Source organism: Lissotriton vulgaris, chromosome 8 (assembly GCF_964263255.1).
Source record: "Lissotriton vulgaris chromosome 8, aLisVul1.2, whole genome shotgun sequence".
In the NCBI taxonomy this organism is placed as follows: Eukaryota; Metazoa; Chordata; class Amphibia; order Caudata; family Salamandridae; genus Lissotriton; species Lissotriton vulgaris.
In genome coordinates this window covers 1,062,302,253-1,062,329,332 of record NC_141696.1, presented here as the reverse complement: position 1 = coordinate 1,062,329,332, position 27,080 = coordinate 1,062,302,253, and the positions used below count along the sequence as shown (strand labels likewise).

At 46.0% G+C, this 27,080-nt stretch overlaps 1 protein-coding gene across 1 annotated transcript in view; it reads right to left on the bottom strand.

Moving 5' to 3' along the window:
• DIAPH3 (diaphanous related formin 3) overlaps positions 1 to 27,080 on the bottom strand; it is a 2,291,797-nt gene that overhangs the window by 2,153,837 nt on the left and 110,880 nt on the right. The window contains exon 2 of the mRNA XM_086934906.1: positions 4,162 to 4,194. Coding sequence (XP_086791032.1) covers positions 4,162 to 4,194 — 33 coding nt within the window. The remainder of the gene's footprint in view (positions 1 to 4,161; positions 4,195 to 27,080) is intronic.

The window sequence follows — 27,080 nt, the reverse complement described above, 5'->3', positions numbered from 1 at the left end:
AAATCCGCTTCTCAAACAACCAGACAACCAGCTCATCCATGGATCAAAACTGTATAGTGTCTTCCTAGACTACAGCAGGCCATGAGCACAAGTTAGTATCACCGTCGACAATTATTTTTTTAAAAAGTTTTTCCTACCCCTCACTGCATATTTTGGTTTTAAGTTGGCCAAATTGCCATATTCCACACCTGTATTGTGAATGTTTCATGCGTCCACAATTCTGACTATGCTCTGAAATCTGTTGGAACACACTGCCGCCATCTACAGAAGTTGTAGGGTCGCCATTTCAAACTACTACTATAAACATGGAAAACTCCACTTCTCATGACTCAAACTCTATCCTACCCCTTTACCTACAATTTATGGTCCAGAGGTGAAATGTAATAAAAATTTGCGGCTGCTGTGTTCCACTTAACACTCCGTCTAGGGACCAGCAGTGGTATTGCAACATGCTTTGCTTCATCCAGAAGGACCACTTAGCGGCAAAGGGTCTCCAGTGCAGCTTTCAGAAGGGATATATAGGTGCATTGGTGCCATTGCAGCCCCTTTGATGGGACATCTTCGTACATTGAACAAGCTTCATCTGCTCCAGTATGTTTTGCAATACTCTGTCTGCAGTGCAGTTCCCGATTTGTAAGTGTGAGAAAGCGTTATGGCTAAAAAGATGCATGGCTAAACACTTATAAGGTCCCAAAGGCAAACAGATAGATAAAAGAAATCATCATTTACATTGCCAATAAGTCTCCTAAATGTGAGACCTATTGCATGGCAAATGCTTGTTATTTTACCCATCACAGAAGGTGGGAAATAGAGATGATTTTTCTTTTTTAAGGCGTCAGAAATAAGGTTAATCTTTCCTAGAAGTTCCCTTTTATTGCAAATTGGTATTTGGCTAACAGTCTTTGGTGGATTAATGGTCAAGGAGTTGCTTGGCTTTAAGTACCAGAAATAAGCTGCCCAGTTTTTATAAAAACATCAACGGGCGTTCTGGAATACTTGAAAAAACTCAGATACATTACAACAACTATTGCTAGATTTTTTAAACGCCCACTTTGCTACATGCTGTTCTTTTATATATCCAAGGAATTTCAATTGAATGAGGGATATTTTTTCTAGTTTTTGGGTAATAAATGATCTAAAAATATAGTATACTGTACACTTAATGGTAACAAATTATTCTAACAATTATCTATATTATTTTCCTCACACAAGTGTATAAAAATAACACTGACCATGATACAAATAATCTCTGAAGTTGCTGGGTTAAGGCCATTCCCTTTTCAAGGTATAAATAACTGTAAACAATATAGTCGGAAAAAAATTAAAAACTATAGATCCTCTTGACCGAGCATTCAAGTGTCAGCTTATTGTTAGAGAGATGCAAGCAAGTAGTATCCTGCCTCTTGAAAGAGAAAAGCATAGAGGATTTACTTATAAGGAACTGACGGGTTACATCACCTCCACTTAACAAAACCCCATTTCTGTGCAAAAACCACAGACTGAACCAACATTTTCACTTAGGCTACCGTTAGACGCCATTCATCTCGGTACACTGTGACCCCTTTGAGTCTCAACATTCACAGTTTATCTGCAATTTGTCAAGGTAACATAACACTTTAAATCCATGTGATTAACAGCTGTAACACTTCACATGTTCATGCAATAGTGATAGTTTCTAGACGAAATGCATTCGGATAAAGAATCACACTCACACTCAGTGGGTATTAGCTCTGTGTCAGATTTGTGCCTAGAAGAAGGAAGATAAATCCTCGATAAACCAGGCTATTCTTAGTGTTGTGGTTCTCCAAAGAAAAGAAAGGTTTATTGTCAGAACTGACCTCATGACGTTCTACATGGCTACCTGCATGTAAGCAGTGGCTAACACAAAACATTTCAGGAAAAAGATAGAAGATTCTTAACTTTTGAGCAATGCATGGACAATGCTCTTCTACCAGAACTTGGAAGTAAGTCACAGCTTCCCTCCGGCTTATCGAACATCTATCTTGTTACCAGATGTGTGGATCGTGTTCATATTGGTTCTTCCAGAACACGGAGCCCAGTGCTGCCAGCTTCGTCCTGGTTAGGAAGAAGCGTGAAAGGTTTTCAAACTCTCTCAGTGCATGGAAAAATAGCAATGTGTCTCTTCTGCCAGGTGCATCAGTTCAGTCTGTCAGGTGACAATATGAGCCCCTGCACTTTTGTGCCAAACAACACTACCTGGATGAACATAATACAGAGCAGCTACAATTTGGAAGCGGAGGGTGAAAAGTCCATTGGGCCAAGGTCCATGTGACAAAATTATTATTTGATCGTTCTGGCAGACCCAATATGCTCACGGATGCTAGGCCTTGGTCAAGAGAGTAATATCTAGGACATATTGCTCAGAATGCTAGTCTCCATTGGGGTAATGGGCAAATTCCAAAGTAGTATCTATTTGTGAAGTGATCAGAGAGGATTTCTGCCTATTGATGGAAACTGCGAAATGTTACAAAACCTTGATTGCAAACCAGACAGAAAAGGCATGAACTGTGGTGGAAGCGTTCTCTTAGTATATGAACAAGTGTCCACCTTGGGGTACAAGCTAGCCACCATCAATTTCATGAATAGCCAGGGGGCCAGGTTTAGGCAAAAAGACAGCACGGATACTTTTAAGGGAATTTCTCGCTACAAGTCACAGGAGGTACTGTGTGCGATACTTCACAACTGCAATATGAGAATACGCATCATGGAAATCCAGTAACACCTTACAATTAAGCATGTGGAGAAATTGAAAAACATGAGAAAGTGTAGTAGTCATTTTGAACTTCTTGAGGTATTAGTTGAGGAAGGTTAGGTCCAATATGCAAACAGTCTAGACGCTACCTCGTGTAGCAATCCTAACCCGTTGAGAATATAGAGCTCACTTAAGAGTGGATTTTTCGAGGAGGGAGGACACAGTCATGAAGATATTTCATGGGGGGAGGGAGAATACAAATTGCGACTACTGAATTAGTTGTGTCCAGCCCCATCTGCATCAATTGCTTGACAGTGCCCATACCACCCAGTATTATAAAATAGAATGAGTCCTGCTTGTGCCCCAGCAAATTAGGTATGGGATTAAAATAGAAACTAAGCATTTAGTGTTGTTCTTTATGAGAGTTAGGTTGTCCAAGGAATACACTTTCCAATCGAAATCATCCAGCCTCTGGAATGTGCCATTTAGCAGAGCATCGAGTATGTGCTCTGCTTGAATTTAGCAGATGATTCTAGTACCAGAAGACTAAGGAACAGGCCGACCTTACAGAAATGGTGAGTCTTACCTAAAAGCAGCTCAAGAAACCGTCAAAGCAGACAGAGTATCCCGGGCATTACAAAAAAAGAGATTTTCTCAGAACTGTGTTGACATACCCAGAGCAGGTTGATGGAATTTACAGAGGAACACAACCTCACCCCCCAACACCCAAACACCAAACTAACCCAATTCTTGACACCACCATTAGCCGTTAGGCAAACAACATACACAAACTAGCAAATCAATTAAATTTAAGGTAAGCATAACACTAATTATTATGAGCCATGGAATGCAGCCAAGTTGTCAATCAAGGAGAGACATGCGTTTAGTTTAAACAAAGCAGCAAAAACGCCCAAAATATTTTTCGAAAATTCAAATTAAACTGTTTTCAAAAGACAGAAGTATGCCACCTTGTTTTGGGCATCTTTCCTAATGTACAAATTAGTGTGCTCGACATGGTCTAATAATCCTTCAAAGCAGCACAGTGACTATGGATTTGTGACCCTGCCAACAGACTGTGTTTACACCATTCTGACATCTATAGTCAGGCTGTACAGTGCACTTACAGCCTATGTTTCAGAATATTAAATACTGGAGGTATGTATAATCCAAAAAGGAATGAAAAAGAGGTATGGTACAGAAGTCAAAAAGAGTGATAATTAGGAAAAAACACATTGATCATTTCAAATTTAGAAATATTTGGGTAGGACCGCTACTATAAGTTGCCACCATTTTCCAAATAATGTTCATGGTTAAACTTCATTATGCTGGTGTAACAGTTCCTGCAAGGACGAATGTTTACATGACTAATTATATAAAAGTAGCATGCACAGCCATGCAGCGGGGTTAGGAGCAAAGCACAAAGCAGACCAAATTGCATGCAACCTTACCACATCGTCTGTAAGAGTCCTAATATTTAACTGCTGCAGCGTTAAGAAAGGGAAAAAGACAATGTTTGATGAGAACAGTACTCAAATGGCATATCTTCCGCTGTAATAACTCCAGATCAAAACGTTATTATCTTAGTGATGTAAAAGTAAATGTAATTAGGCCAATATTATTTAATTCGCATACATTATAGTTGATAAAAACGATCAAATAGTTCAATCCAATAATTAGTTTTCACTTCAGAAAGCACTTCAAAACAAACACTGGAATATTAGTTACACTAAATTATGGACCCAAATGTCATAAGTAGATTACCAAGAATGAAGTAGTAATAATGTGGAGGGAATATTATGAGGCATCCCGGAAGTTGTTTCTCATTTTGTAATTTTCAGCACTTATTCACTAGCTGGACATTACCCGAAATCAATTGGTGTCTTAACCAGATGAAATATTTTATGAACAAGTTAAAAACAACCCCTGGATAAGGCAATTTTTGACAGCTCGTTTTAGATGAAGTTATTTTCTGTTGTTATTGCTGTATGTATCCTAGTTGTAGGTTTAGATGCACAAACAGAACACAAACATATAGGCATTCACCTGCCTGTACGTACACATACACAATACCCAGATGCACTTATAGCGGTATGGTTGTATACAAGGCATGAATATATTGTTGGACCGCTGGGAGTTTATACACTAATGGGAGGGTATGGTTGACATGTGGTTGCATAGCTGGATAGATACATGTGTGGTAGGACAGATGAATACTTGTTTGTGAGCAGATGGGCATGTCCTTGTGTGAGGGAGAATGATGGATGCCTGGGGATGAATACACAGAAAATATATGGCGAGTGAAGCACAATCAACATTACATAGAAAATTTAGCCAAAAGGCAGTAGTCAGTTGTGTAATACATACTCTAATAAAATATTACACTCCCCATAAAATTGTGAAATGAACATGGACTGTTCTTTTATTGTTATTGATGTTGTTGACTCCGCTCCTCGACTCCCCCCCCCCCCCCTTTTTACTTTTCCTTTCCATCCTGGATATCCCCAACCCCCTCCTTATAACTTCGCCGGCCAGAGGATGTAGGCGAAGGATGTTGTAAATCAAAATTAATAAAATTTTACAACCCTAAAATATTACACACAGAGTGTGCCGGATGATAAAGCAGCAGTTCTCCTGTGGGATAGTGCCTGTGGGGGGGATCAGGATGCGTGGAGGTCCTTGACTGAACAAGTGCCCGGAGGCACTCGGGCTTGATGGAGGTTCAATCACCTGGATACTCAGACAAAACTAATATTGGACTGTGGCACACAGAAGCAAGGGTCTAGCGGGTACTGCACTTCTGATGGGTGGTTCTGAGCATGCCCAAACAGAAGCTTAAGCCCCCAAGGAGGTTTCTCAGGAAACCATGGCACCAACAGGAAGGAAGCAGATACTGAAGGAGCCCATGGGAGCACTGAAGGAGAGAGCACAGTGCCGGGGCATCCCCATTTCGGGGGAGAAGCAAAAACATACTAGAGACATGGACCATGTGAGAGGGCGATCTTACTCTGACCCTAGACAATCAATAGGCTCTCTGCAAAATATGTGGAGCTACTGCCACTCTCTGGGCCTCTCCGCAAATATGCCCGCCCAACTGAAAAGCACAAAGGAACGGGTTAATGTAGTCACAAGAAGGAAGATTCTTAAAAGTGTTGCAGATACCGATGCCCTCACCCATAGCCGGGTAGGGTGTTCGGTTGTGGTGGCTTACGATGTGGTCTTCCATAAACATGCCTTGAACTCTGGGCCCAAGCAGCTGGATCATTGCCACTAGCAGGGCCCAAAGGACCATAAATATTAAGGAACATGCTGCAGCAGCGAGCACCCCAAATAGTAACACGAGCCCCTCAATAGAGGAAAAACCCAGTATTGCTTTCTCCCTAAGGTCCCCCAAATTGCAGACACAGAGACAAACAAAGCCACCACTTTTTGAGGAACATGAGGGCAAAGATTAGATCGATACGAAAGAAACTGAAGCAATGCCTCAAAGAGAGGAGTAAAATGTTGCAAAGCTGGGAAACTGTTCGCAGGACCATGAGAAATCCATGGATGAAAGATTGCTTTACCTAGAGCAATACGGAGCGAGGATCATCACACTGGATGAATAAGTTACACTACACTAGGAAAAGCAACAGGACCTAGAAAACTGCTCCCCGCGTAACAATATCCACATCCAAGGGGGCACCAAAAGGAGTGGAGGGCAAAATCATCAAGAAAGATTTATAAAATCTCATCTGAACCATCTGGGAAAGGTCTGGAGAATCCCCCATCAGTACAGACAGAAGGTAGAGAACAGCACCAGTCGGCCCAGGAAGAGGGTTCTTCCAAAATATCCTTGTATGGCTGCACTGCTACGAGTCAGTTACAAGGTCGATGAGAAAAAAGAGGGCTATCTCCTTCAATGGATTGGAGCACCAACTGTATCAATATCTCTCCATCATCATCCCCCAAGCGAGATGCTAGTAACTGCATTTCTGATGGAACTAAAGTCATATGTAAGTGGTGTCACTTTTCCACATGGTCTTTCCACGGGAGAGAAAGGCATGGCACACCAAGTCGCTCATTGAAGCCCATGAAATCATGCATTTGAAGATGGATGGCTGCAACAAAGAAACCAAAATGTTAGACAGTGACTAGAAACAGCTGTGGCAGACTCCCAGACAACAGGGAAACCATAACAAAAGGATTGTCATTGCACAAATTTAAAAAAGGTCAGTGCGGACAGCTCCATGAGACACTGAAGAGGAAGATTGAGCTACCAGTGAGACAGACTACATGGATCCGTTTTGTATTTGGGACTGAGGAGCAGGTGGTGGGCGGGGGGCTGGGTTCTGTGCTATAGATAACTTGGTTTGAACAAAGTAATCCCTGCTTTCTTAAAAGTATTGCAGTTGTTAGATCTTTCACAACAATTGAGAAACCCTAACACAACGACAGATTAGGGAATTTGTTGAGATGGAGGCTGGGTGGGGGATAGGAATTTGGCTGAGAATTTGCAACAAGGTTAGACTAATCATGGGGTGTTTGCTAGACACAGAGCTTTGTCCAAACAGGTTTTATCGAAATGGCTCTTATGGTCCCCTTTTCTGATGTGGAAGCAACCATCGCCTGGTACCCATCTCCATCTCAATAGGGGATTTAATACCATTACTTATGATGTTAGAGGACTAAACAGCCACATGAAGCATCTAAGCATATTACACAAACTAAAGCAACTAAATACAGAAACCCATCAGCTATGGTGGGATCAACTACGTCTCTACTTGAGGCACTACATACTACAATTCTCCACATCTACAAGTTAGAAATTCTATTTTAATAGAGGAGAAAAGAGAAAGGATAAGGGAGGAAGGAGGGTGGTGGTGATGCTTGTGTTGGTGTCTGCTCCAATCATGGTCTAGAAACATTTCTGGGATAGGCATTATGCACTACAGTGACAGGCAGCAAGGCAAACGGTAACGCAGCAGAGGTGCAGTGGCAGCCCTCGGAGTGAGCTGTGGATTAGCGTTGAGGCTAGAGGACTGACGATTCTGTGCGGGGGTTAGCTTTCCCCCTTACGCTGTGTTGTAGTGGTCAGCGTCGGCTGGCTGAGTCCTGGACGCGATTATACGGGCTGAGCTGCTGGGCTCTTACCCCGCGGTGTGGAGACGGAGCGGGCGGCGGCAGCTTGGAGGCGGTGCTAGTTGCACACCGTGTAGAGCACTACGGTGGACGGCGCGCAGCTGAGGGAGCGGAGGTATGCTGTGGTGCTAAGTCGCGGAAGTACAACCTGCTTGGCGCTTTGCCGCTTAGAAGAACTGTAAGTCTGGCGGACTCCTGGGGCCGAAAAACTGGTGGAAAAATTTGGTTGGGTCACTTTGGGGGGAAAAAAAAACTGAATAGCTTGCAGTTAGCTGGAATACCTCTTGTCCTGTGTGGTGCTTGATGACCTGCTGAGCCTGAGCCTGATTGAAAGTCACGGGCATTTTGGACCCTTTGTATTGGCCTGACAGAACCTTGTACCGTGAGGGTGCGGGACTGCGAGTCCCGGACGGCAGTGCGCGGAGGAGATAGAGCACACCTGGGACTCTTCCCGCCTCCACTCTAGGTGTATAAAACCACGCCCAACCTGCGGGACGAGCGCGCAGACCTGGTAAGACCGGACCGGGCCACCCCTCAGGGCTCTTTCACTGGATTAATATTTGTCAATGTTCTCATTACCCACTGGTTTGTCGCTGCTGATCTCTCACCGACCTAAGACAATGATAGCGCGCGAAACGAGAAGCAATGCTACGGCATCGACCGGCATGGTCACAGGTACTTTGGACAATTTTTTAGTGAGAGCTAACTCCATCTTGAACAATGAAATTTTGACTGTAGCAGGGCGCCTCTCACAGGGGATTGAAAACCTCAGAAGATCATCATTGGGATTAATATCAAATGCCAAAACCCCGGCGAAGGACGGGGCTCTGCCTACCTCCATTCTTGACAGTATTGACCAAACAATAGACAGTGTGCTTCAGGATCTTAGGTCAACTCCTGAAAGGCACAAACAGACTTTATCGGTCATTGCTGAGATTAACCCCATACCCCCAAATGTGATGTGTGTCTCCCGAAGTAGCAATTGAGGCTGCTACCCCTCAATCACGCGGGACCAGGGAGGGCGCTATCCCCTAGAGGAAAAGGGAGACCCAGCATAGGGGTGGTAAAAGGGCAAAAGTTATTCATGCCCAGATTGCTGCGGCCCTTGAACCTATTGGCTCAGTGGCAACCGGGGCGAGTATCTCCTTGCATATGGGAACTAGAAACAAACCTCCCCAATCCCATCCTATGTTGCAGAATGAGGCAATTAAACCTGGGGCCTCTGTGACCACTAGGGATAACTATCTGGTCCAATCCCTGGAAAAAAATATGAAAAGGTTGATTAACTCCCAGGTTACTAGACTTGATTGTATTGACCGTAGACTAAACAAAACAGAAATGGTTACTGGGGGTTGGGCAGAGCAGTCTAAAGCAACGAATATCACCCAGAAGAACCCAGGAACTAGGGGTGAGGGTATTGATCCATCTAAATTGCCTACTACAGCGATTACCCCTGCTTTGACAAACCCTCCTCTCCCAGCACAGAGCTCGGAGAATGGTGCAGTGGCTATTAATACCGGGGCGGATCCAGTGATGTGCTCGACCCACCAGTCTACTGCTGCTGAGGGTAACAGACCAAAGACCTGTAAGGTAATTAACTTACCCCCTGAAGCAGCTCCATATGCAGTTGTTTTAGAAGGTGTGCCCGAGCTTAAAGATTAGACACTAGAAACCTTTTCCTCCCTGAAAAATAAGGCAGTAAATTGGCTGAATACGCACAGACCGCTTCCCTCTCACATCACAAGTAAAATTATAATGGTTAGAAGAGTTCCATGGGTGGGATACACTCCCCAAAAAATTAAGGGGGACTGCATATTGGTTAATTTTAGGAACACTGGAATTGTGTCCCATATCTGTAGCTGGGTGGGCAGAACGACGGGCACTGTAATACAGGCACTCCCTCTGGCCTTCTTTTACCCACCCCGAACTCTAACATTGAGCCAGACTTTGAAGAGGGATGGACAAGGGTTGGACATGGGAATCCCCATAGGATTTACAGGAACAACTTCTATAATCACACTGCCTAATATCGCCTCAGAGGTTTGGGAAGTACATTTCCATACCTTGTATTCTGGCGAGGATTCCTCCGAGGACCCAGCTTCACTAGGAGCACCATATGGCTGTTTTGCCGATACGTCCACCTTTGACTTTTCAGAGGGTGAAGTCAAGGCAGCTATTGCCAGACTCCCCTCTGGTAAAGCCCCTGGTTCAATGGTGTCCCTGGTGACCTTTTTAAACACGAGCCACGGGTGTGGGCGCCCTATTTACAGCTTATATTTAATTCAATCCTGGGTGGCATGGCGGTCCCTATTACTTGGCTGGGAGCGGAGATAGTACCCATCTTCAAGAAGCGGTCACCCCTGCTCCCAGCCAACTATAGGCCAATTAGCCTTATTGATGTGTCCCAGAAGCTCTTCGCGAGGCTAATATTAGACCGTCTTCTAGATTGGATGGAGGATTCTGACATCTTGAGTCCCTATCAAGCCGGATTTAGGAAGAAGGTATCCACCACAGAACAGATTTTTAGATTAAACATGCTTTTTTGGAAAACTGTGGAGATCGAGGGGGGGTCCTTATATACAGTTTTTGTCGACCTGCGAGCCGCCTTCGACTTAGTTCCCCGTCGGAAATTGTGGTGTGTCCTATCAGAAATGGGTATTCCCCCTCTGCTTCTGGGCATATTAGTACGCCTTCACTCTGGAAACTATGCACAGGTCAGATGCGGTAAGGAAGGCTCATTATCATCAAGATTCCCCGTTGGCCGAGGGGTAAGACAGGGTTGCGTATTGGCGCCCACCCTGTTTTGCCTCTACGTCAACGGGGTAATCGCACACCTGAATGTGGTTCCCAATACCGACGCTCCAAAGCTTGCTGGTTCGAAGATCTCCTCTATCATGTTCGCGGACGATAACTTACTACTATCTAAGACCCCTATGGGCATCCAACGAGTGCTTGACGGTTTTGTGTCCTTTTGTAAGGATAGGGGACTAGAAATCAATACCCTAAAAACGAAATATATGATTTTCAACGCCCCTACTACAACACGCCTGAGTCCAGTGATAGACAGAGTCCGACTCAAAAGAGTCAAGACATTCGTGTATTTGGGCCTAACCCTGAACGAAAATATGACCTGGGTCCAACATCAAAGAAATTGTCAAGTCAAGTTAGCCCAAATAGCGGGTGCCATCCTAAAGTTAAATAACAAATCCATAGTTAAACCAATAGGCCCACCCCTGGAAATATACAAACTGCAGGCCCGAGGTGCGGTTATATATGGGGGTGAACTGTGGGGCTATAACTGTGTGTCTGCGATTTCCGTTGCAGAGAATAATTTTTTAAGGCAACTGGCATCACTTCCTCCCCTAAACACCACTACTGCCACTTAGGATGGATCTGGGTCTCCGACCGATAAGTGAGGAATTCGGCATCAAACCCTTGATCTTTTGGAGGAGGCTGTGGGCAACTCCCGAACTTAAGCACTACAGACAGGAGTTGCTAGAGGTGCTTAGCCTCCCTAATGTGTGGAACATCAGATGGCTTAAATACGTTAAAAAAGGAATTTGACACACTAGGTCTTCCTTTAATGTGGACTGAGCCAGAATGTGCTTGTTCTACTTTCTCACGCAAGCACATTCTTAACTTATATCATCAGAAGACTCAGTACCTCTGTATCGAATGCTAATGTGGGATCACTTTCTGGGTTGTTTTTAATGACAAAGGACTTTTTTAAACTCAAAAGTGTATTAGACAATGTTAGTCCAGTCCTTCTAAGGAAATTATTCCTCCATTGGAGATATGGCTCCCTACCGATTAGAGCATTCACGAGTAAATGGTGTGTACCTACACTGAAAAACTGTCCTGCTTGCACATCAGACTTTGAAAATGAATTGCACATTCTGTTTTTTAGTCCCGCCTATCACTTACCGCGAAAGAAGTGGATCGTTCCCATTTGTAGAAGCTTGGGGATTAGCCGCTGCATCCAAGCCTTTAGAATACTTAAAACTGATCTCTCTCCCCTTATTGTTTTCACAGTATCTAAATTTCTGGCAGCGATGTGGCACATAAGAAGGAAACTTGAGAATCCTATGGGAAGTGGTAATCCCTGATAACTGTGTTGAGTTTCTGAATGTCCCTTCTTTTATACCTAGTTTTAGCCGCTAGGGATTTTATGGGATTATTCCTTTAGTACATGTATAATGACTATGTATTTATACCATGATGATATATTCCGCTTTAGCTGGTTAATTTTTAAGGATCATGTTTTATATTGTAAATCTTGTTAAATGTGAATTTTTTATTTTGTAAATCTTGGTAAATGTGAATTCTTTTATGACACCATTGTCGAAATAAAGATAATGATGATTTGTAAAAGAAAGAGTCCCAGTTCCCAAACCTCTGTTCAACAAGAGTTGCACCAATCTTTGACCCAAGAGGATTATGCCAATCTCACCGTTTCTGCATTCTCCTGTGCTGGAACAGGGTGAGCATGGCATGGCTTGAGAATAACAATAGTGTGCATTGTGATGGGGCACTGCGCTTTAGAGTTCCACTGGGGATCTTCAGTTTCCCAAAAATTCCTTCCTCTATTGTGTTCCAACTAAATGTAAATGTACGTAATAACAAGGATCACCCTATACGGCCACCAGGCTTTGGGTAAGTATTATATATGCATAACAAAGTGCTGTGGGCATCATTTATAAATTGCATGCTATCTATATATAGGAGGGAGTATATTAAATTAGGGATCACTTACTAAGGATGTGATTCCTAGGTAACTAAATGTAATGCAGCTTCTTTATTAGCCTATTCGACTGCCAACTAATTCGACAAGCCGGAATTTTGCCAATTTAGTTTGGCTTGGAACAAGACCAACTTGGATGTTTTTCCAGTTTCTTCACACTCCTAGTAAAGGTGTTTTTAATTTTGCTTTGTTCCGTAATTAAGATTACTGTAATAAAGTTATTCATCTGAACGGATAGCACGCTACTCTGTACGTTTAGGGCCATACCTATGAGCTCAACAAGCTAAATATGAACTTCAAAAGCCCAGCCGGATAAATGGTCATTGGAGTCACCTCCTTGCCAGATACAAAATTAGGATTACAGTGGCCTTGTTGCAGGAAGGCAAAATTACTCTTTCTATTGATAGGAAATGGGTGATTTCAAGTTCCGGCAAGAATACCATTAAAGAATGCTGGAGCCAAGGCTGGACTATTAGCCTAAAAGGGCACTTCGGGACAGAGGAAGCTTAAGAGGACCCCTTCAGAGGATGTCAAAGCTTCACATATCCTCACCGACAGCTGGTCCAGAGTGGCAGAGCACGAGTGGAATCCTACAGCCTTGCTCCTACGGTCTTAGCAGATGACATTTTGCCTCTGAACCGAGCAGCAGCATCACAGGAAAGAACAAACTTGCATTCCAGATGTATTTCAACAGCTGGGCAAACACGACGCCTAACAGCGTCTAAATCAACAATAAGAATTACACACCAGCTATATCCCAAAAAGAGACATAACATTTTGAACACTTGCTGTGATATTTGCCTGGTTCCAGCCCAGTCTCACAAAGTGCCCTATTGCACTGATGTCCTTGCACATGACACTATTTCTAAAGCTGAAATATGCTGAATCACAAGGAAGTGATAGATCGTTGAAGTGTTTCTTTTAATCAATTCACCATACATCTTTTATTTAAATTCCTCAAATATTTTGAAAATTTCAAAAAGCAACCTTAAGGCAAACATAAAATGCCCCGTTGAAGTGGGATTCTGAAAATGTAAAAACAGAGGTATACTTCATTAAGAACAAAACCACTGTGGATTAAGCATCAATGAAGGACCAAATTATTTTGCACGATAAACTTATTTACGCATTGAGGACGCAAATTGTACATCCACCGGCAAATTATGCAACGTACCTGGAAATAAAAAACGTCAATTATGCATCACCTGCTTTGGCAATAATATCTTTCAATTAACAAACTTGTACAAAAGGGGTTCCATTTAGCAAAAAAAATGCACAGGTTCCTTAAGAAATAAAAGTATACCCATTCTCCGTACTAATTCAAAAAGTTATTCACCAACAATGAATAACTCTCGCAGAGAGAGACAAACACCATTTTAATAAATCTTGTTCCAGCCTCGCTCCTACTTTTAAGCATATTTGTGAAAAACATTTATACGGTTTAACTCGGTAGAGAAGACACGAACACATACACACTTTTTGTAATAAAAGTTGTGCTTGAGTTATTTGGGACATCCTCCAGGTTAATATTCTATAACAGATCCTCCTTTTAATTAAAGTTCATGTTTTGTTCACACCACAGACTCTGGAACCACCAGAGGAGGGATGGTCGTCTAGTCAATCTGCTCTAATATTTAACACTCTTTCAAACTCACTGAAAACCAGAAGCAGCTTTATTCTACCACACTAATTATTACCAAATCGGTGCCGAATGCCTGTGTGCTAACATTTCTTGAATTAAGATGCAGGTGGGCACTTAGGACTCTGAGAAAGAGTTATTCTAAGCTATTCTGGGCAGTGAGTTATGCGTGCATATTGCGTTGCGGAAAGAAGACCTTCTGTTCATGCGTTACACTCCATGGATAAACCCGTTTCCAAGAAAATCAAGACCTCACTTTTTAATACTAACAGCCCCTGAAGCAGCTCCTTTCTCATAATAGAGATCTCTCCCCCGGCAGGAAACAGTACACCGGCACACGCCGGGGCGCTGCGGGGCAAATATCAAGAATATATGAGGGCGGTTCAGCACACCATTTTAATATAGATTAATGGTTTCGGGGCACCTCCGAGATATCAGAATGAGAAAATTAACAAGACACTCTAGATAATATTGTCACAGTATATTATGCATATTGCTCATGTCGCTGCCACCTCACACTTCTAAATCACGCCACCAAACAAAGCTACTTGGATTTGTGAGTTATCGATGTTGTCATCTACCACAGAGCTATAATTCAAGAGAAAATGCAAGAAGCACTACATCATTCAACCCAAATCCCTTTCTGACATGAATTCAATTTCTATTTCAACAATAATGTATTGTTCAGAGTTTACTTTTGATGTTTTATGACATGAAATAATACTGCAGAAAAGAAAGCAACGTGTCCGTTTTCTTTACGGGAAGCGTGCAGAGGAGACGCCACCGCAATGAAATAAAGATGAACTGAGCAGTCAAAGCGATCATCTCAATAACGCTTATGAGAAAATAAAATGTCAAAACAAAACCCAGTGACTGCCAAGTTACATCCATACTGTCTACACATACCATGTAGACACAAGATAAAAAGGGGCGGGTGCGAGTCGCAGTGTATCAGAGTTCCTGTGTTAGGCACTGAAATTGTTCTTGTTAAAGGTCAATTCTATCTTTAGGTGAGCTACTTGGGCGAACTCTCTGGGAAAAGCAAGAGGAGGGTGGTGATGGGTACACAGTGCCACGATCTAATCATAAAATGAATGCAATTGAAATATAAAATCTTCGTCCATTTCTCAGGATCGATTATAACCAGCAAGCAGGTCTTGATTTATTTTTAAGCAGTGAGGCGTACACATCTGCCACAAATTTGAAGTGTCTGCAGTGGCGATGGCTGCTCCTTTGCTGCACCCTGTCCACCCTGGTCAGTTCCATCACCTTTATGTTGCCTGCAACTAAAGAGTTAACAAATCTAAATCATTCTCCATTATAGCTGGACTTCCCAGAGGCACGAAAGCGCCGCCCTTCCATCTAGCCTCAAAGAAAATCGAGGTGGTTGACTACATCCCCATACCTGGCGATCCAGTTTGATAACAGGCAATCCTGGAACAAACTGGTGGCAGCAAGGGCCCTGTGCATGGAAAGAGGTCTCCAAGCCATAAAAAAGTTTTCTAAAAAAAGCTAGGAGCCAGCCCTTTGGACACAATCAAAAACATCTACCAAGCAAAAACAAAGGTGGCTGCAACCTATGGTGCCGGAGTCTGGGGAATGGCCCATATCGGCCAACTGCAGAAAGTGGAAGACACCTTTTTTAAGTTGAGGGTCTCGTTACCACCCTCAACCTCGAACTATATTTTACACCCTGAACTGGGTCTTCCATACTTGCTTGATTCTATCAGAGTGGCGCCCATCCTGCTGTAGCTCTCGATCTGGTGATGGGTCACTGTCAACCTAACTCAATGCATAATTGGTGATTGCCTGAGACTTTAGGGTTAAAGCAGGATCGGCTGGCTTAGATATGTGGAGGTGGAATTAAATGCAGTATGGCAGGGAGAACTATTTAGGGACCCCACATCTTGTAGTAAGGTCTCTAAACGGAAAATAATTAAACTTTACTTACTGAAGGCTAACCGTGATCATAGGGAATAGAACGGGCACTTACAGGCGCTTCCAGTTTACGATCAAATTCCGTCAAGACCTGGGGAAGGTTATTTCTACCTTTCTTCCATTACTTAAGCACAACACAGATTTATACTGCTGCGCTTCCGCCTGAATCTAATCCCCTTGATGTTTGGGCTCTCAGAGAAGCGGTTCAAGCACGCAGACGTGTGCCTCTGCCCCTTCGATAATCACTTACCCCAGTCTGATTTAAACCTGGTACTGTTTTGCAAGTTTTATTTTACTGAAAGAGAAAGGTTTCTCTTCCTAATCTTACAGCGTCAACATTTTACAAAATGCAGAGTGGCACTGCACTTTTTAAAAGCTCTTTCTAACCCCCACGTTTGTTTTATGGTAGCATCGTTTCTCTGGGCTTGTTGGAGAAATAGAAGGGTGAGGGGCTTGCTGCTCTGAATTTTAGTATTCATGGATCAAATTGTACATTTGATTTTGGTTTTAATGAGGTACCTAAAAAGTTTAATAAGTTGGGGGGCGGAGCTAGCAGGCGTCCATGCCAGACGTGTGAGCGTTGAGCTCCTCGCCTTAGCCCCGTGAAAATCCAAAAAACTTAACCTTGGAACACCCTGCCGGCGCTGCAAGGTGCCCCGGACCCTTGATCTGAGCCCTGCCGAAGTAGCGGTCGTTGGTCCGGCAGCGGAGCAGTGAGGGAGAGCTGCGCTGAGACCGTGACGGTGCTGGAGCGGACAGGGCCGCAATCCCCGACCTCTCCTGGTCATCTGCCTGGGCTGCGTCACGCGACGTGCGGCTGATGACGCTGAAGTGACACCGGACCCCCCTCCGTCGGCGACCGCGCACTGGACCCGGGTGAGCGCTGCTCTGCCTGAGCACTGGGCAACACAGGGGTGCACCGGCCCCCACGATCGTGGAGCCTGGGAAGGGGACGCTGCTTCGGTCCTGGTGGACAAACGGCCGGAAGGGGGGACCTCCTTGGCGCCCTATCTCACGGCTGCTTAGACCGTGTCATTGCCGTACCCCTGCCCCACAACACAGACGGAGGGCGGAGAGACTATTGGAGCGCACAGCACCAGGGAGAAGGTGCGGCGACCCCCCTATGGGAGAGTGCCCGGAGTGTTGATCTGAGCGGTGGGAACGCGCAGTGGCGGCCCGATCTGCAGTGCTGTGTGCCCGACCGCCTTTTTGGGGATAACCCTGTCTGCGCCATAACTTGCCACTCGGTGGATTTCTGCCGTTCCCTGCTTCAATTGACCTTTGCCTGCCTGTGGACTGCCAGACCAGTGTGCCAGAGGGTGCCAGCTGAATGAGCACCAGAAACGCCATGGGGAAGGGGGACAAAACCCAACCCAAGCTATCATTTGAGCAGAGGAAAACTAAGGGCGCTGAGGGCCCGGGTCCGGATGCCTCGCCGAGGCCATCCGCTTCGGAGCACGCCTTATGCGAAGAAATACGTGGTATGCTGGGGGTCATGGAAAAAGGATTCCAGGACAGTATGACGTCTATTGGATCAAAGATAGACGCACTGACGTACCGGATGGACCGCATGTCCGAGAGGGCGGACAAGCATGCGGAGCGGCTGGACATGACCGAGAGGCGCCTGGCGGAGGCAGAGGAGGCCCAGATGGAGTGGGACAAGGACCGTAAACAGTTCGGGAGGTTGCTCCAAGTCATTCAAGATAAAACTGAAGATTTGGAGGCGCGCTCGCGACGCTCCAACCTACGCATCACGGGTGTGGCGGAATCCACCAGCACTGGCAAGATGGAAGTCTTCATAGAGAAGATGCTCCGGTCTCTACTGGGAGAGGATGTCTTTTCCCCCATGTTTATAGTCGAGAGGGCGCATCGTACCCTGGGACCAAAACCGCAACCAGGCCTTGCTCCGAGACCGATCATTGCGAAGCTACTAAACTACAGAGACCGGGATCTGGCGCTCCGGCTAGCTAGAGAGAAGGGAGAGCTGCAATTTGAGGGTATGAACATATCCCTGTACCCAGACTTCACTGCGAGGGTCCAGGAGGAGAGGAAACGCTTTGCCCCGTATAAGAAGCAGCTGCGGGACCTTGGGCTGGACTACGCCATGCTATACCCCGCCAGGCTCCGTATCAATCGGCAGGGGCATTCTCACTTTTTTACTGACCCGGCGGAACTTAAAAAGTCCCTGAAGGAATGGTCGAAAGAACAACGAAACTGTCGTAGGAGTCCGCGAGAAGACGCTGCTGAGACATCACCGCAGGAGGAACAGGATTGAACGGTGGCACGGGGGTAGGTGGGAACTCTTGCGGCCCTGCCGCCCCCTGAATACTGATTTAGAAAAGTGGGTGGTGATGAACAGAGTGTCTGAGTTAAACAGACCACTCTTACCCAGTCCAAAGATCAGGGCTTGATCCATCACCGTTATTTATCTCACTGCCCCATCCCAGCTCAGAACCTGGCTATATGCAAATCAGTCTGTCCCTGGCCCAGTGCATCATGGGAACAGGGCAGACTAAACTACCAAGCCAATTCTTCACCAGAAAGGAGACAAGCTACCGGGGACCGGTTTCTGGCATTTCAGCCTTCTTCGGCCCGGCTTTCTTGAATCCTGATGGAGCAGTGAGAAAGGGACTCATGTCTGAGTATACCCTGCCACACCTATAGTGGCCAAAAACGATTTAGAAAAGTGGGTGGTGATGAACAGAGTGTCTGAGTTAAACAGACCACTCTTACCCAGTCCAAAGATCAGGGCTTGATCCATCACCGTTATTTATCTCACTGCCCCATCCCAGCTCAGAACCTGGCTATATGCAAATCAGTCTGTCCCTGGCCCAGTGCATCATGGGAACAGGGCAGACTAAACTACCAAGCCAATTCTTCACCAGAAAGGAGACAAGCTACCGGGGACCGGTTTCTGGCATTTCAGCCTTCTTCGGCCCGGCTTCCTTGAATCCTGATGGAGCAGTGAGAAAGGGACTCATGTCTGAGTATACCCTGCCACACCTATAGTGGCCAAAAACGATTTAGAAAAGTGGGTGGTGATGAACAGAGTGTCTGAGTTAAACAGACCACTCTTACCCAGTCCAAAGATCAGGGCTTGATCCATCACCGTTATTTATCTCACTGCCCCATCCCAGCTCAGAACCTGGCTATATGCAAATCAGTCTGTCCCTGGCCCAGTGCATCATGGGAACAGGGCAGACTAAACTACCAAGCCAACTCTTCACCCCTGAATACTGGGCGGTTGCTGTGTGCCCTGCTGACTGAATGCTTGGGGTGAGAGTTGCAGTGCTACCTTATACACAATTTGCCTTAGATTTAGAGACAAAGTGACTCAGGTGCAGCTAGTTCATTGTGACCGCGGCGGCGGCTCACTATCACTCGGAGTTTCTCATTGGGTCCGGGACAGGCTGCGCCGGCGGGGGTGTGAATTGATTTGAGGGGCAGGGGTGGGGAGGGAACGGAAACTTAGGGCACTAGCCCCACTTAGTGCGGTTACTCTAGCGGAGTACCTCCGCCCCTGCGCTTTCGGCACTTGGCTCTCTAGGGAGCCCCTTGGGGTTTGTAGAGTTTGTTGGGGTTCTGGGGAGGGTGGAGGGAGGAGTCGGGGACTGTCTGACCGGGTTGGGGAAGGTCGGCTGTGGGAGGGTGGGTGGTAATGTTTACCTTTCATTGTTCGGAATGTTGTGTTTGACGGTTGGGGGTAGAAGGGGAGAGGGGTCATTGAGTGGATTGTCTGTCAGAATATCTTTATTCGACTTAATCAAAGTCATACAAAGAAGCAAAAGCAATAAAACATAACATAAAAAGCATAATTAGAATTCCTAGCATCTAAAAAAACATCAAGCTCGATGTACATTATAAATACTATTTACACAATTTAAAAAGATACATTTATATATACGACAATACACATAATCTCATTACGATTAATAATCTTCTAGGGTGGAGATTGGCCGACAGCTTTCGCCCTTGCAGCGGCGACTAAAAAATTTGCAAGACTAAATGCAGTGCGTGGATTTGTCATAAGCTGTAAATAGAGCAGCGCGGGGCGCACCTGTGTAAACCCTGCATCTTTAAGTATGGGGAGCAAATATTTTTTCCTCTGCTCATGATATAAACTACAAAACATGACAAAATGCATTGTGTCCTGCACAGAGAAATGGTCGCAACTGCAAGGGGCGGCTAATTCTGGCTTCTGTCATCCCTTAAAAGAACCTAGGTGAAAATGAATAAGATTAAACCTGAGTTTAGTTAATAAGAACCTATGGTAAGGAATTGTTACAAAACGAAGATAAGGAGCCAGATAAGGATCGCTAACCAATAGGTAGTGAGCCCTAACTGCAGGTTTCTGCAGCTCAACTACCTCGCGGCATGCTTCCTTCCTTTCTTTGAAGGCTTTTTTTGTATAAGCTATGTCCAGAGCCCTAATTTTCTCTGGGCAGCGGAAAAGTTCTGGGCGACCCAATTCTATGAAGGATTTACTTAGATAGGCCAACCAAGGGATTTTACTATAGTTATCCAATGATAGGACATCCCTCAAAATTTTGTGATTCAGTGGAAGTTCGGCATTTAACCACATTTTCAACCACAAGATCAAGGGTGCTACGCTTAATGAATCCGACAGATAAGGCAAGCCAACCTCCTTGTGGATTGAATAGGTTGGGGTTGATTGGGGGACAGAAAGAAGAGATCTTATGAATCTGTTTTCTGCTCTCTGAATGGGGTCAAGGTTTACATAACCCCACAGAGGAGATCCATATGAGGCAATGGCAACAGGTTTACTTTTATATATCTTCAACATTGCTTCCATAGGCCTGGCACCCAGCTTGCCAGCAAAACCCAAGAGTGCAGAGGCAGATCTAGTGACTGCCAGCCTCTTTGCACTTATCTGTGGACCCCAGGTGCCTTTTTGATCAAACAACACACCCAGATAAGGAAATGTGATTACCTCGGACACAGGGACCCCACTACAAAAGAATGATTTATGTCTTCTCTTCAAACACTCTCGGCCCATAACCATTGTATGGGATTTGGACGCGTTGACCTTTTGGGTCCAGGTTTTCCATAAAGGAACCAAAGGAATTAAGAAGAACCTGCAGGCCAACACCAGTGCGGGCGATCAACACGGCGTCGTCCGCGTACAGGAGTGCCGGGATATGGGCATCCCCTGCTCGTGGGACGTCCGTGCCCGAGCCCCGCAGGTGCGCCCCCAGGCCGTTAATATAGATGGTAAAAAGCGTGGGGGCCAAAATGCAACCTTGCCGTACCCCTTTCAGGGATTTAAATAAAGGAGTACACCTGCCATTGTTGGACACTCGAACGGCTGCAAGAAGCTCCTGGTGCAGTGAGGCCATAAACATAACCAGGGCTTCATCGATTCCCAAATCCAACAGGATCGACCATAGTTTGGACCTATTAACAAGGTCGAAGGCCGACGAAAGGTCCATAAATGCCAAATACACTGAACCCTCCTTAGCCAAAGTGTATTTAGAGATGAGTAGATACAGATTAATGCATTGCTCGATCGTGCCTTTACTCTCTCTGAAGCCATATTGCAGTTCGCACAGCCCACCACATCCCTCGACATTCTCCCTCAACCTAGATAAAAGGACTCTTCCCAGAATTTTTACAGTTGAGTCCAAAAGGGATATAGGCCTATAGAATGCTGGGTCGTCCCGCTGACCTTTGTTTTTGTAAATGGGGACGATGGTGGATTTAGCCCATGAAGCAGGTGCTGAATTAAAATTAACTGCGTTAAACACGTTGGACAACACCCTCGACCACATTTTAGGAGAAAACATAAAAAAGTCGGCCGGAACTCCGTCCGGGCCGGGTGCCTTGTGTTTGGTGGTTTCCGCGAGTGCCTTTTCTACTTCTTGGGGATTAAAGACAATAGGATGTACGGTCCCGCTAAGCAATGAACCCCTGTTAAAGTCCTCATCAACTACATCACCCCCATATACGTTTTTAAAAAAAGACAACCATTTTTCCTCAGTAATCACACAGTCCATTGGCAAATTGCTATCCTCCGAGAAAAGGGGCTGCTTGATAATTTCCCAGAATCTTCTGCTGTCCTTCAGCACCGCCGCTGAGAGAAGGTCATCCCATGTTTCACGTTTTATGAATTCTTTGCGGCTCTTTACAGCGGTCTTATAAATTTTCCTTAACCTCGCGATTTCCTCTTTTACCCTCGGAACAATTTTTAGAGCCGCCAGCAAATCTCTGTGAGCCTTCGAACATGTAGAATCAAACCATCGCTTGTGACCCTGAATTCCCCGAAGAGGTTTAGCTAAAAGATCGTTGGAGACCTGTACACATAATTCCTCATAAGCTGATACCATAAGGCTCCCTTGGGTGTCAGGGTTCTGACACAGCTCAACCTGGGTTTTAATCTTAGGAAAGCATTTTTTGTAGAAATTTTCCGGGATCACCTTCGCCCATTTTACTCTTCTTTCTTGGTCTGTGGTCCTCAATGAATGGGCTGATTTTACAATTGATGGTGCTGCTCCCATAGGACTACCCCACGCCACTTCAAGTAGGACTGGGTTATGGTCACTGAAGTGGGTTGCTACCGTACTATATGCGGTGGTAAGGGTTAAGATGCCAAGAGAAACAAAGATATAGTCTATCACAGACCCATGCTGGCCGCCGTTGAAAGTTGGCATTCTCAGACCGAAGTTGGGTTCATAAAGATTATAGGTAGCAAGTAGGTCTTCAAGCTCCTGGCCCTCTGCCGAATGTTCAAAGTGAGGCACTACTGACGCAGCATCATCATCTTCCCATGCTCCTCTTCCCTTATAGGCTAGATTACATAAATGTAAATTAAAATCACCTAGTAAAATGGACTCAGATGCAAATGAGATATTCTGTAAGACTGAATTTAAAATACTATCTAAACTGGCAATATTACGACCGTCATAGACGCTGTTACCAGAATTATAGAAGTTAACATATAAGGTCCTACTGGTTTTATTGATGACCCTTTCGACAACCAATATATTATCAGAATCGGACCTGATCTGCCTATAACTTCCTTTTAAGTCCAAGGCGAATAAGAGCGCCAAACCGCCTTTGGCCCTACCCGTTCTACTAGGGACAGCAGGTCTTATAAAGCTGGTATACCCGTCCCACCAGATATTATTAGATGTGACCCAAGTTTCTTGCAGCGCAATGATGTGGTACTTTGAGATAAAGCTCAACCATAAAGGGTCCTGGCGTTTGGTGTTTAAGCCTGCCACATTCCAGCTTATAATTTTACATGACTCCATAATAGTCATAGACTTGCTACCACTCGCTGAGTCTCCTTCCGCTATTGCTTGTCTAGTGGATTGTCTGAGGGGAGAATGTCTGCCTTGAGATGCTTGCCGCCTAGGGCGGGTGAGTTGGTGCTAGCGCGCCGTACTGCCTTACAACTGACACGAGTGGTAGTTTTTGCCATGGAAAATTCTACTACAGACACCAGTATAGAAGTACTGATGCAGGGATTATGGTGGGGTCTAGTGTTACTATGAATGATCCTGGCTGTACCCGGCATACCCTGAAGCTAATGTCGTGGAACGTGCGGGGACTGAATGACCACCGCAAACTGAGGAAAGTACTTAGTTATCTACACCGTCATCGAGTAGACCTGGCCCTCTTACAGGAAACTCACCTGCCCACACACAGTAAGATGCTGCAATCACTGGGGCTAGCGGGTCACATGGTGGCATCTGGCTTCACGACACATTCTCGGGGGGTACTGACCTGGGTTAGCCCCTCCTCGCAGTTGAAATTGATCCCTGTAGTAGCTGACACTGAGGGTAGGTATGTCCTGGCGAGATGCGTGGGTAAAGGGCTGGATGTGCTGGTGGTAAATGTTTATGGTCCCAACTATGACAACCCTGACTTCTATGCAGCTTTGGCGACTGTGTAGAGCACACTCACAACCTGGGATGTTATGGGGGGGTGATTTTAACTTTGTCTTCGACCCGGAGCGAGACCGCTCCTCTGGCCCGGCCCGTAGACCAGTCGCCTCTGCTGCCTATATGAGGGCAGAACTAGTCAAACTTGACCTGGTGGATGTTTGGAGGGACAAACACCCCATGAAAGGGGGCTACACACACTACTCTGCGTACCATAACGTACACACTAGAATAGATCACTGGCTGGCGACCCCAACTATCTTGAGCAGAGTAGACACCTGTGAGGTTCTCCCGCGCACTCTCTCGGACCATTCCCCCATTTTGCTGAGTCTCTCCACCGTTAGGAAGGGGATCCCGGCCTTTACCTGGAGGTTCCCTCCCTTCGCCTTATTGGATGATGTCTTTCGGGGCGAATTGGCGGAGGACGTAGAACAGTTCTTTGATCACAATTTGGGCTCTGTAGATGACTTCCCCACGGTCTGGGAGACATTCAAGGTGTTTATCAGGGGCATGGCCATGTCTAAACACTCCAGTGTGTTGCGCACCATTAGGCGAGAGCTAGCAGCGTTAGAGACCAAACTAGCGGACCTGGAAAACCGCCAACTTCAGGACGATGGCCTTGAGGTAGACCAGGAGTTCGCCCCCGTGCTTTTAGAGTACCAGGCATTGGCAGACAGAGAGGTCCTCTATATGGGGAAATATGCCACGGCCCGGGCTTACGGGGAGGGAGACAGGCCTGGCGCCCTTCTGGCCCGCATGGTTAATTATTATTATTATTATCGATTTATTAAGCGCGGTTGCTGCCCAGGGGCGTCCAAGCGCTGAGTTTAGACAGAGACGAGACGGAACCCAGGAGGAACTAAAAGGGCTTCCTAAATAGTATGGTTTTCAGTTTCCTGCAAAAAGGGAGTAGGTCGGGTGTGGATCGAAGATCAAAAGGGAGTGCATTCCACAGCTTGGCGGCGTTCAGTGAGAACATCCTGCCCCCCGACCTAGCTCTCCTTACTCTGGGTACCACTGCCAGAAAAGCACCGGAAGATCGGAGGTTCCTGTTAGGGTGGTAAGGGGTAACAAGGCTGGTGTTGATTGCTGATCCAGTCTTCCAAAAAGCTCGATGTGTGATACACAGAGCCTTAAAAGCCACTCTCTGTCTCACCGGTAACCAGTGTAGGCTTTTCAGTCCCTGTCTGACGGACTGTGACCGTGGGATTTGGAGTATGGTACGTGCTGCACAATTTTGTACCACCTGTAGCTTTCGAAGAGTCATCTCAGGCGCCCCCAGATATAGGGCGTTATTTGAGTCTAAGCGGGACTGAATAAGGCCTTGCACTGCCACCTTCTTGGCATCTAGAGGTAAAAGTGAAAGGACCTTCCTCAGTGTTCTTAAAAGGCCAAGACAGGTGGCAGACAACTTAGTGGCCTGAGTGGAAAAGGAGAGTTTATGGTCCAACCAGACTCCCAAACTCTTGACACGGTCCTTAGGGGTAGGAGGTGCCCCTAGACCAGCAGGCCATAAGGAAGAGAAAGATAGTGGTGAGGCTGGGCCTAAGAGCATGAGTTCAGTTTTCCCACCATTCAGTTTGAGGAAGGAGTTGGTCATCCACTCCCTCACGCTCTCCAGGCATTTCATCAGGCCGGCCGAGGCTTGCCCACCGTTCTCCTGGGCCAGTGAAACCACCAGCTGGGTATCGTCAGTCTGGAGACGGTTCAGCAGAGTGATATGGCTGACCGTATCGAAGGCAGCACTCAGATCAAGGAGGATCACTGCCACTGATCCCCCCTGATCTAGTATCCTTCGAGACTCTTCGGTCACTGCTAGCAAGGCGGTTTCAGTCCTGTGGCCAGGTCTGAAGCCTGAGAGCTCCAGGCGTCCATTGGTTATAGACTAATTAAGTTCTCCGGAGCATGGGGTAGTGACTGAGGAGGAGCAAATCCTAGAGACGTTCCGACGATACTACTCCGACCTATACCAGTCCAAAACCCGGGGTGTCGAGGGGGAAATGGACGACTACCTAGAACACATTGCCATGCCGTTCCTTCGAAACTCGGACAGGGAATTCTTGATGGCCCCCTTCCACGGGGACGAAATTCTGGAGGCCCTTGCCGGCATGAGAGCGGGGAGTGCTCCGGGCTCCGACGGGCTCACGGTGGGCTTCTACAAGGCCTACAAGGACATCCTGCTCCCGCACCTGATCGCCCTCTTTGACGCGATTTGTGAAGACGGGGAGATGCCTCCCACTATGCGCGAGGCGTTGCTAGTCACTATTCCAAAGCCAGGGAAACCTTTGGACCTCTGCAGCTCGTACAGACCCCTAAGTCTGCTTAATGTGGACGCCAAGATTTACGCCAAAGTGCTGGCCAACCGGCTAGCCCTTTTGGTCCCGGAGCTGGTGGCGCCCGAACAGTCTGGGTTCGTTCCATGCAGGAACTTAACGTACAATATTCGCACCGTGCTGGGAACGGTGCAACATGTCCGCCAGGAGAATAAGGCGCTGGCGATTTTCCTGGATATGGAAAAAGCATTCGACTCTGTCGAATGGCCATTTATGATCAGAGTGCTTAGGAAACTGGGTCTGGGCGAACCGTTTTTACAAAGAATCGGTGCTTTGTACCATCACCCAACGGCCAGACTGAGACTCGGGGGACAGGGTGTCGGAACCGATCCACATCTGCAGAGGGACCAGGCAGGGCTGCCCCCTTTCACCTTTGCTTTATGCTCTGGTAGCACAACCCCTAGCATGTGCAATGCGGGAGTACCACAGCCTAGAGGGGATAAGCTTTCCCACTTATAAAATCGGGATATCGACATATGCAGATGACACGTTGCTATATGTACGCGATCCGGAGTCTAATTTGTCTTCGATTCTCAGGGAAGTGGTCCGTTTACGCTCACTCTCGGGTCTACGGGTGAACTGGGATAAATCTATAGCTTTCCCTCTCACTCCAGTGACACACCCCTTCGATATGGAATATCCCCTGCGATGGTCCACAGACTCAGTCCGGTATTTGGGCATCCACCTGCACACA